We start from the raw sequence: 12,337 nt of genomic DNA on the forward strand, positions 1-12,337 counted from the left end.
GGTGTTAAAGTAGTATAAGGGTTTAGGAAGTGTATAAATGCTTGAGATAAGGTTGAAGGGATGATTGATCAGCAGAACTAAGATTAACAAGGCTACAACATTAGCTTTTGTAGGTAAAGAGACACTATGCTGCACTTCAAAGATACGAGAAGGGCTTGCACCCTTAGCAGAGGTGGACAACTAGATCCACATGTCTGATCTACATGTGAGGTCAGAGAAGCGAGAGGAAAAAACGTGAAAGAAGAAAGACAATAGAGAAAGAGACGTTAATTAATGAGGGTAGGGACTTATGAAGAGAGGAGAGAGAAAAAATCATTCAAAGAGAAATGACAACTAACAAAAGAGAGAGAGATTGATAAACTTCAATATATTTTATTAATCTAATTGGGTTTTCCAACCCTTTATTTATAGAGTGGAAACCAAGAGTCCAATCCTAAACTCCTAAACTAACAATGACTTTACAAAGAATTCTATAAGAACATGCAACTTAATAAGAGAGAGGTTTTTAGAGGCTCATCTCAATCAGGACTCTTACATGAATTAAAACTCTATAACAATTAAAAAAACAATAAGTCTCTAACTAATTAATTTTAAGATAGATGATAAAGCCTCTAGAAGTGAGGGATGTCCCATGCTGATCTCTTGGTTTACACCTCCTACGTGAGTCTCGTTGGATGACCCTCGTTGGTTTTGATGCATGCACATGTCAAACTCTTCCTTCTTATGGTTTAAACACATGTTCATTGATTTTTCTAAATGTGAGGACATCAACTATCACATCGCCTCTACAAGTTTCACCTAAACCTGGATGACACTTAATGCTTGCATGAATGATGAAGTCCACATAAAATATAGTCGAATAATGACTAATATTTACAACGATAAGAAGTCCTTGAGGTATATGCAATCTCAGTCTAGTATTTGCATAAAATATAAATGAACTTCATGAGTTATATGTGAACTTAGTCTAATATTTGCGAAGTTACGTGGTTTGTTTAACTCCACATATATTTTTATGAAATTTACATATATAAAACAAAGGTCAAATAAATGTCTCTGTAACAATGTCAAAACTTTGCAAATATTATACATGAGATTCACAAATTTATTGAAGACTTAAATGTGAACCTCTCCATATTTTTGCGAAAGTCTCTACCATCACTAATTGTGATGCTTTGATTTTTAAAACAATGTTTTCATAGTAAAACAATGATGGTTCACATTTTAGGGTTTGTTTTCGCCTGATTTTAAAACATTTGAGGGATTGCTTTTGCATTTTAAGGTTTGTTTGCACTGAAAACAATTTTTAGTGCCGATCAGCTACTGCACGTCCAAAAACATTAAGAGGGCGTGCAGCTGCGTGTCCATTTTTGTTCGCTGCTTATGGGCGTTTGAAGATACACCCTTCTTATATACACCATTTATATCAATAGATAATAAGCGCTCTAGGATGTGAAATCGGAAAATTTCAGAAACGATCAATCCTTTTGACGAAACATAGAGAAAATTCAGAGCTATCGACAGCCGCCTATCCCTATCCGTTAACCTCTCAGACTTTCCATGTTAGAGCTATCGACAGTTGACTAGGAGAAACTGATGTGGGAATAGCTACACCTTACTATCATACCATGCATATCAGGGTCCAACTTGTTTCTCCAGTAATATTCGAGTGCGATCCACATGCATTTAAAGAAATATACGGACATTAAAACTTTGCCAAGTGCATGCATATCTGAGTGGATCCAGGACTTGGATTTAGGTCGAACTAGGCTTTCCAAACTTGTACTCATCTTCTATCCACGTTTGCATCACCTTAGATAGATATTGGGCGTGGGTAACTTCTTATTGGACCCGTAACTAAATTGAACCACTTTCATCTTGTCAATGAAATTTCCCCCAAAATCTCATTTGCTGTTTTCTGTGGAATCCAATGGTAGAGTGTAATTTGGTTGTACAACTGGCAACCTGCCATACGTGGAATTTGAGAGAGAGAGGATCACTACCCTTTTGGGTTGGGGTAACGGGGAAACCGAACCACACCCCGTTTGTGGGAATTGGCCTCCGCCTGCCAGGCGACGACAGGCTGCGGATCATTTTTTCTTCTTCTCACTACCCACCCTCTCTCTCTCTCTCTCCTCCCTCCAAATTGATGGCCGTCACACCCCGTTCGCGGGTTCATTCGTAGGGAAGAGGAAGAGGAAGGAGAGAGAGAGAGGGGCTTGGCTTCCTCCCCCTCTCTCTTTCTCCTTCTCTTTCTCTTATGGAGCCATTTCCCTTGTCTCCCTCCCCTTCTTCTCCTCCTCCTTCTTCTTTTCCTTCTTCTTGCTGCTGCTGTTCATGGCCTTGCAAATGACGTGGATGAACATCCAGAGAAGGAAGAGCCCTCCCATCGGCCTGCGGAACCTCGGAAACTCTTGCTACCTCAACAGCGTTCTCCAGTGCCTCACCTACACCCCTCCTCTCGCCAACTTCTGCCTCAACAACAGACACTCTTCCATCTGTAAGCTCTTCCTTTTTCGTCTTATCTTCTCTTTTATTTTTCCTATTGACAGCACCAACCCAAGCTCTTGTTGGGATTCGATTCCTTTTTTTTTTTGTTTAGATTGCCGTTTTAACTGCCAATAGGTTTCTTTCTGTGCTGGTCCATCATTCTATACTTTAACACCAAGAAATTGTATGTGAAAGAATCAACGCTCCTGATTTCGAGTATTTTCCCTTTTGCTCTATGGTAGCTTCTTCCATTCGAATTTCCCCCTTTCTTTTTCTACGCCTTAATTCTCATCCTTTTTTTGTACTTTGTTCACTATTGTACTTCCTTGCTTTACTCTCCGCAGTCTGCTAGTTGAATCTGGTTTTTTTATTTTTTCTTTTCTTCAAGTTTCTTATTGGTACTCGAGCTTGATGTTTTCCTCCTCAGGAGGAGTTTCTTGTTGTCGCATATCTTTTGTAATCGTGGTCTCTTTTTGACTTTGAAAAGAAAATTAATATTTTCTTCCTGCCAATTTCTGCTCTTTTCCATGTGTGATTGGTGTCCCCTCGGTTATTCTTTGTTTCGCAATGGTACCGCAATTATAAAGCATTGGGGAAATCATTTCTGTTTCTCTTTCAATTTGCTATTGGAGTGTGGATAAGGAACTTTGTCACTGTTTGTGTTGGGAAGTCATGCTTCTGTTTCTTTTTTAGGTAAAACATTGAGTTGTATGTTGAACCGCGTTTGTGATACAGGCGAATCATCTAATGTGAAAAAGAAACATGAGTGCCCATTTTGTTTGCTGGAAAAGAGAATAGTCAGATCTCTCAGCATTGAGATCCCTTTGGATGCACCGGCCAAGATCCAGAACTCCATACAGATTTTTGCTAAACATTTCCGGATAGGTAGACAGGAAGATGCTCATGAGTTCCTCCGGTACGTGATTGATGCTTGTCATAACACGTGCCTGAAGCTGTTTAAAGTGCGGAATGGGGTGGTATATCAGAATGGTCAGGCGAATGGAAAGACTGAAAAAGTTGAACCTAGTACCATAGTTAAGGAGATCTTTGGGGGAGTGTTGCAGAGCCAGGTCAAGTGCCTTTCTTGCAGTTCCGAGTCAAATAAGATAGATGACATAATGGACATCAGTCTGGATTTGTTCCAGAGCAGTTCTTTGAAAGAAGCCTTACAGCGATTTTTCCAACCAGAGGTTTTGGATGGGAGTAATAAGTACAACTGTGAGAAGTGAGTAAAACATTCCAACCTCCACTCTGTTCTTTGTTTCTGAATGTGATTGCTTTGTTCCTTGTTCTACCGGTTTGAGTAGTTGTAACGACCCCAAACTGACCTTCGAAAAATGCAGATTTTTTTTAACGAATAAACTATTTTTAAATAGTGCAGAAAGAAGGGACACATTACAAATTTCATATACACAACTCATCACACATTCTAGACATAGAATAAATAAAATCATAAATTTAAATTGAATCGAATTTAATATAATAGTTCCCATTTAGGGTTCAACAAGTTTTAAAAAACAATAACTTCCCAAAAACTATCAGAATCCGGTTCACCAAAAATATAGCCCTCGATCCCTTCCAGCAAGCAGGTCCTTCCATAACTGAGCTTTAGTATTTGAAAAAGGTTTTTAAAAACGGGTAATAACCGGAGTTTTGGTACGAGACCTTCTCAAAATCCAATAGTAAGAAAATTGGTATAAATCAAATCAAATATAAGTTTAAAAATGCTCAAGCAAATATTATATATTCGGAGCAAACTTTCAATATAAGCAGTTCAATTCAACCAACCAACAATCTTATGCTAAATTAAACATTTTTGAGATGCATGAATCAATGTAACATGTATTAATGACTTTTTAAGTTCAATTACCAAGTATTTCTTTTGAATGCATGTCCATACTTAAATGCATCACATTTATGTTTTCACTTTTATAAAACCCGTGGATACTCAAAACGGGCTAAATTCTCGAGGTTCAAGGGAGTTTTCTGTGGTATTTTAATACACAATTTGTATTTTATTAACTGAGTCCGACACATGTCTCTCGATCGACGTCAAGAATCAATATTTTCAATCAAAACATTAGGAATTAACACATAAAGCCGAGACGACAAGAAAATTAATATTCGTTGACGTCACCTTCCTGGTATACCAATAACTGTAGCTGAGTCTAATAACACCACTCCTAGGCAAAGTGACGAGAGTTGCTTACAACTATGACTGAGAACACGAACTACTCATCGGGTTCTTAAGAAAAATAATATACACGGCGTTTAGTATCCTCATGGTCCCCCATGACCACCATCCAAGGGTCCCATCTTTTTAGAAGGCTACAAAGGAAAAATAAATTATTACACTATTTGGTATCTTTTACCATTCTTAATCAATTTAAAGTTTTTTTACACAAGAACAATTATGCAAATCAACATGCATTAATAAATTCGAGCCTTTGCCCTATCAATTTTAGCAATGTAATTAATTCAAAAGCCATATGAGACAGTTTTGCAATGCATTTAAAACTTGTTATTTCATGAGTAACGTATGCACCTGGCCTCCAAAGGCCTAATGGTTCACATATAACCACTATAAAATTTAATGAAATTTAAATGGCATTGCATATTTCGGTGAACAACAATTACACATAGATATATAAGTTTGTGTTCACGGTACAACATCAATGCTTATTCATAGCACATATGAATGAATGCATATTGTAACAAACAATTCAGATTTATCATATTATCCAAAAATCCAAAGTTTTCTAACCAACTAAATTCAACGTCTATAGATATTCACACAAAGCAGCATTGAACACTTTTTAATGAAAATCAGATTTTGGACAACATACGAAAATTTTAAATTTTCAAACCAATTTCTAAATCAGATTTTTAATACATTTAACAGATCAGATTTTAAAAATAAATGGATGTAAAACCAGTTCCCTGCCAACCAAAACAGGGTTCACCCTGATTCAGACTGTCATAATAAAACCAAAATCAGGTTTACAGGTTCAACAGTGCCTAGTGAAAAATAGGTTTATTAAGCCCCAAAGCTCAACGCCAATATATATATATATAACCAAGATCTGATATGCTGACCAGCATGGTTCAGCATCAGCCCCCATGTGGTTTCTAATACCAGCCAATTGATTCTGTTTAGTACAGAAATTTACCCAAAGGAGGATAAATATATATAACAATTTTTTTCCAGCATTGCAGTGTGTTATCAGAACTAGGGGACCATTCAGGTTTCCACTTATGAACTGGAAAACCGACTGTGAAATCAGTCACATAACATTGATCATAAACTGTTTACACATTCAGTTTCATTCTTTTTATCAATACCAGGTCTTAATGCAGGCATCAATACATCAAAAATCTGAGCACACAAAAACCAGTCTGTTCGTGATCTGAACAACCTCAGACTGTTTTTATTATGCAAACGGTTCCATGCTGATCAAAACAAAAAACACAGCTTAAATTTCCAGATTTACACCATGATCTGTACATAAATTTCTGATCCAACATAAACCAAAAAATAATTATATTTGTTCTTGTTAGGCACAAAATTTTCAAAGCAATATACACATTATAGATTAAAATCAATGAAAAACACAGATTAAAGATGGGCCAAATAAATCAACCCCAACACAAACAGACTTTCATTATAGCCCAGTGTGAAACCACAGACCAATATATGTGTATGTCCAGTTTACAATCCTAACCAAAATCAATCGCAGCAAAAGAAAACTAGATCTTTTAGGTTCATAAAAACTCAAATCGAGAAACTGTTACCCAAATAAGGACAGTCATGGGGTTAAAATAATCAAACACCTTAAATCTGTACACAGATTCACAATTTCATTGCTGTTCTTAAACCCATGCCGTTTCGATTTAAACCAAGTTCCTTACCTATTGAATCCCAAGAGGAAAGGACCCGTACCTTGGTGAGCTGCTGTGGACTGAACCACAAAGAAAGAAGAAGAAGGTGATGACGCTGCAGAAGAAGGAATGCTGCAGCCTTCCTCAAACTTAGTACAGCCCTCTCCCTTTCTCTCTCTCTGCACCCTCTCTTTTCTCGCCTTTCACGATTTCAGCCTTCTCTCTCTCTCTCTCCCTCAAAATCAATATTGGGAGAGAGAGCTCTCACTAATTTTATAAAAGGACTCCTCTTCTAATGGGGACGTCCCTATCAAATTTGGAAAGTCTTCTATTTCCTTACGGAAATAGTAGCCTTTTCTAAACAAACTCTTCATTAAAAAAATGTATATATATAATATCTATATATATTATCTATTATTATTAGTATTATTTATTTTTTAAAAGCTTAATTTATCCACACACATATGGATCATGGGTCTCGGCCAGCGAGCCCAGGATCCATATCGGGATCCAATTAGTGTCAGCCACTAATTACATTTCAAAAAACTTGGGTGTGGGGGGTTGCGGCAAAATATAAAATATATATATATATATAAAGTCCAAAAGTTGGACATAAATGACCAGGTTGACCGCACTGGGTGCCGCACCCGCGTCGCATTGACGCAGGTGTGGCATCTAGTTGGCCGAGTCCCTGTGACATAGGGCGCCAGATTATGCAGAGTTATACGAATTAGTAGAAAGATGAAAATATATAATGGTTCATAACAAGTGTTGCTCTTTGTATACCAAAAACCAACAAACATATTTCTGTGGCAATTTTTTCAATTTACCAAAGAAATAACTACTGTAATATCTAGTAGAATTTTGCCTAATTATAAGTTTAATAATATAGTTTTCATTACCTGCACCTGCACCCGCACCCGCACCCGCACCCGCACCCGCACCCGCACCCGCACCCGCACCCGCACCCATGTGACATAGCTGGCGCCTATTGAACTATGAGATGATACAACTGCCATTGTGTGAAAGCCTAATGATCATCTTTATCATATAGTTTGAAATGGAGAACAGCAACTAATATATGATCGGTCATAGATACCTGTTTGCGGTTATTTAGTTACAGCCACAGTAACCAGTATCGTTTGATTTATTTGAATCCCACAAGAAAAGGATATTTTGACAAGTTAACACCTGTAAAATCAGATAATTTGAAAATATCATGATTTCTATCGTCCACTTTTTTTGGGGGAAAATCTTGGGAAAATATTTATTTTAATTTTAAGATATCTTCAATTTTATTATTTTCCTTTTTAAAATTTTCAATTGTTTATTTTTGCCTAGATTTTCCAGAAAAACTAGAGAAAAGAGGAACATTGGTAAATATACTGAGAATTTCTTGGTGAATGAATTGCCCTTTTGAACTTTTGTCGCTGTGGATACAGAGTGGGTTTTTTCATAATACGATTAAGATGGGGATAATTTCACATTGTTTTCGAAGACATTCTTTTCCTATATTTTTATTTAGTTCTGTTTATATGCACCAGTTACTGTGCTTATGCTGTACACAATGAGATGTCAGGTGTAAAAAATTGTCAGCTGCTAGGAAGCAAATGTCTATTTTTCGAGCACCAAATGTCCTTGTAATTCAACTAAAAGTAAGTATTCCAAAGAAGTTTTCTTCTATTCTTTCTTTTGATCTATTGGAGATGATACTTTATTTACTCCATGTGCCTTTTGCATAGAGATTTGAAGGTATACATGGCATGAAGATTGATCGAGCCATTGCCTTCGACGAAGAGTTGGTTCTTTCTGCTCATATGTGTAAAGCAAGCCAAGTATGTTGCCTTTTAACTTTCATGTGTCTATTGGCTTTAGTCAATAGCAAATAGAAGTTACTTGATGTACAATTTTGTTATCATGCCTTACCTGCTACTCTAATTAAAATAAGTGATTTTTTTTGAGCTTTATTCTGCTAAACGTTGCTTTTAATGTAGTAATTAATTTTACTCCAATTTGAGGACTCACTCGAGAGTTAGGATGGATTACCTATATATTGATTTTCATCAAATAGTGAAGCTGGAATAATTTGTATTGCTATGAAAACGATTTTACTGTTTCGTTATAATGTTTTCTATCATATATATAACATTTTTCTCACTAGCCCTATATATTTTGTTTTCATTCTCTTAACTTTTACCATTTTTTCTTTAAATTATTCCTCAAAGTTCATTTTTTTTTTTTCCACCTTCTCTGGTCCTGCTAATAAGTACCATGGCATATTTGAAAAACATACACCATGGGACTTCAACATGAATAAAGTATGTCACTTCATCCATGACTAATGCAAATAAGCGTGAAGTTTGAAATCAATCTTTATTGTAGTTCATTCTTAATTGGGGATGTACCTGTCTCTTGGCATGTATTTCTCATTGCAGTTTGACATCAGAATATATATTTTAAATAATTGCAATTCATTCATATTGGACCTCTTTCTTGTTTAGTATTGACTAATTTAGTTCTTCGGAACTGTATCATAAGCTTTCTCTAGTTCAATTGAAACCATTAGTAATTCTATCCTCAAATTTTAAATTCGAAAATGACTTCTTTTGCTAATCTTCCTGCCGTAAACCCAAATTGGTTCTTTGAAACATGTGATTGTTTGCTTCAGTGCTATTCTACAATTCTTTCTTACTGTTTCATAGTATGACCTCTAAGTTGATTGGCACATTTTGGAAGATCCTTTTGTTTGTGTATAAGGATCTAGCTTCTCATACATCAATTAGTTTTTTTTAGGGGCAAAATATTATTTGAATAACTTCGATAACTGTTTAGTCCCCACTCTACCCATCAAAATTCAAAATTTCATAAGCATACCATCTAAAGTTAATACTTTGTTTTCTTTTTTTTTTCAAGAACTCTATCAATCATTTTGTGATTAAGCCCTCTTGGTCCACTGTATTCTTCCATTATTCATTTATCTTTCTCCATATATCTTTAATTTTATCGTCCTTGACCATAACCTTTCATCTTCATCTTAATACACTTTAGGGTCATGATCTGCAATTTTTCCTTCACTAGACTATATATATATATATATGACAATCGATTGTACCTACAATCTAGTTTGAATACTTAGTTGCCAAAGGTGCTAGGCGGAGCGTAGGCAGTGAGCCCTTAAAATGACTAGGTGGAGCCACCCTTTGTTGCTTTTTATTCTTCCATGATTTCAATGAATCACCCATGAAAAATACAGAAAAATGATGTAGAATGCTTATCCTTGGGTAACACACTAAAATCTGAGTCACAATATGCTCTCAACTTTGAGTTTGATGATGCTGAGGAAATCAAACCATGACGCATAGTATCCCGTATATATAGAATAATCCTGAGAACAGTTGCCAAGTCCACTGATGCAGGTGCACTTATAATTGACTCAACACATGAACAAATGTGATGCCGGGTATATAATAGTCAAGTCAAGTATATCAAACTGCACACAAGCTGCCGATACACTGTGATGTTTAAACTCTTAAGGACTAGGGAGATATGGTGTTTTTTTAACATTGACCAATTCTCAGGGTGATGTGCTGGATAGGATTTTGATAGGGAGGTGTTAAATTTTTTTATCTCTAAGTAAAGTTTTCTAAAAATTCTGAAATTGAATAGTAGGTAGTGGACATGTGTAGCAAGGGACGGTACAAAATTTCCGCAGATGTTAGGAGATACAAAATTTTGAATGCAAGACAGTTTCTGGATTGGGAAATGGTAGTCTCAGTTAGGACAGAGGTTAGACTCAAGACAGGCGGAATTTTATCTCCTACAAAAAATTTCAGACACTTGTAAATTGACCTAGGTGGGCCTAGGCTGACTAGTCAGTACCCTAATTAAAAAAATACACAAAATATGTAAACAAACTACTAAAATTAATAACAAACATGTGTACAACATAATATCAATCAACAATAAGCAATAGACAAAACACGTCGACAAACACTATAAAACAATTATATTAAATAACCTGCTCAAAACAATTAAGATTAAATGAACAATTGAACAAACAAACCGTACAACTAAAAATGTGAATGAACAATATACAAAAAATAAAATCATGTATACAAAAAAATTAACAAACAATAGAAATAAAATATGCAATAGACAAATAAGAAGAAATGAACAGGAAAAACAAACAAACCATGCAATTGATAACCTGCCCAAAAATTTAAGAATAAATGAACAATTAAATAAACAAACCATACAACTAACAATGTAAATAAATAATATACAAAAATTAAAATCATGTATACAACAAAATTAACAACAATAAACATAAAATAAAAAATAGACAAATAGGAAAAAGAAATAAACAATCGAATAAGCAAACCATGCAACTGAGAATTGAGTCAACTGACAATGCAAATAAAAGGAAACTACATAATTTAAACACAATTAAAGCCTTAACAATATTAAAAGTTATAACTGAACTACTGATAGTTCGTGATAACTAAAAACATCACATTTAATCAATGTCTCATATGGTAATCTTCATCTCTAAACTATAAAGATCCTAAAACTAAACTATATAGGACAAGAATTAGGACAATAAATCCTCATTGTTGCATCAAACTGTTGCTTCACCATCTATTCATATTGAGTCATTGACACATTTTCTTGGTAAGTGAAGTTAATTGAGTTTTCCGTGGTGGGTTATCATCTTCAGAATCTGGAACAATGGTTAGAATCTGGAACAATGGTTGAAATTCTTTCTTTGCATTTTTGCAATATTCTTTTTTTTTTCAAAATTTTCTAGCTCAACAATAACATCAACACAAAAAGTTGTAAGAATAGATGGAGAATGACATGGACGTACAAATTGATGAAGACCTGCAATATGTTGCTTAAATCTATGCAGTCCACCTCTAATAATAGCTCCACAAAACACACATGTGAATGACCTTGGTACATTATCCATACTTTTGCGGTGTAGGCGACATCGAAAAATCTAAAATAAAAAATAACCAATTAACCACCAAATAAAAATGTAGGCATACAAATATTCAACAAGTCTATACACACATAACAAACTTAACTAATAAAAAAAGAAAAAATAAGCAAGCAACTTAGTTGTTTAAGGCAACAAATATGTAACACATTCAAATATATTTGCAAATATATAGCACATTCAACACTCTAAGTGCATTCATGTCTAAAATAGTCAAATCCAAACTGATATATGTCTAAAGGATAAGGGTCAAAGAACCCCAATAAATTTACAATAACAACTTAACAAGTTATGCACATAATCTTCCAATTCTAGAAATGTCGAATATGAAGTAGACCCACTAGCACTTGCAGAAGAAGCCCCTTCCATTGTTGTTCTAAGCAAAAAGAATAAAAAAATGCTAAATTAAAAGGAGTAAGCAACAAAAAACATAAGATAATATATATGTGAAAAACAAATGCATAAACTATACAATATGATAATATATACATATACATAATTGCATATGCTTGTAAGTTATAATCTCTCTCTCTCTCTCTCTATATATATATATATATATATATGCATAAAAAAATTACACACACACACACACACATATATAACTCAAAAGTATAACTCATAAACAATCAACCAAAAATATAACTAAAAAACATAACTCAGAAATAGTCAAACAAATTGTATATGAATGACATACACAACTATATATATATGAAACACACAAACACAAAATATATATACTATACATATTATAATAATGAAAACACAAAATATATAATATATATCTGAAATACAATATGTTAATATATATAATTATATATATTTACATAAAAAACATACATATATGTGTGCATCAACCGCTCTGTATGTGGGTGCATGTGAACTGTGAAAAAGAATACTCTAACAGATCATATATGAATTATACACACAAATATACAGATCATATATGAATTATACACACAAATATATAAC

At 34.5% G+C, this 12,337-nt stretch overlaps 1 protein-coding gene across 1 annotated transcript in view; it reads left to right on the forward strand.

The window, feature by feature from the left end:
- Positions 1–2,015: 2,015 nt before the first annotated feature.
- Positions 2,016–12,337, forward strand: part of UBP25 (ubiquitin-specific protease 25) — a 50,106-nt gene continuing 39,784 nt past the window's right edge. The window contains exons 1-4 of the mRNA XM_089995373.1: positions 2,016–2,500; positions 3,226–3,715; positions 7,949–8,024; positions 8,112–8,204. Coding sequence (XP_089851499.1) covers positions 2,338–2,500; positions 3,226–3,715; positions 7,949–8,024; positions 8,112–8,204 — 822 coding nt within the window. The 5' untranslated portion in view covers positions 2,016–2,337. The remainder of the gene's footprint in view (positions 2,501–3,225; positions 3,716–7,948; positions 8,025–8,111; positions 8,205–12,337) is intronic.

Source organism: Nuphar pumila, chromosome 2, assembly GCF_984573655.1.
Source record: "Nuphar pumila chromosome 2, dmNupPumi1.hap1.1, whole genome shotgun sequence".
NCBI lineage: Eukaryota > Viridiplantae > Streptophyta > Magnoliopsida > Nymphaeales > Nymphaeaceae > Nuphar > Nuphar pumila.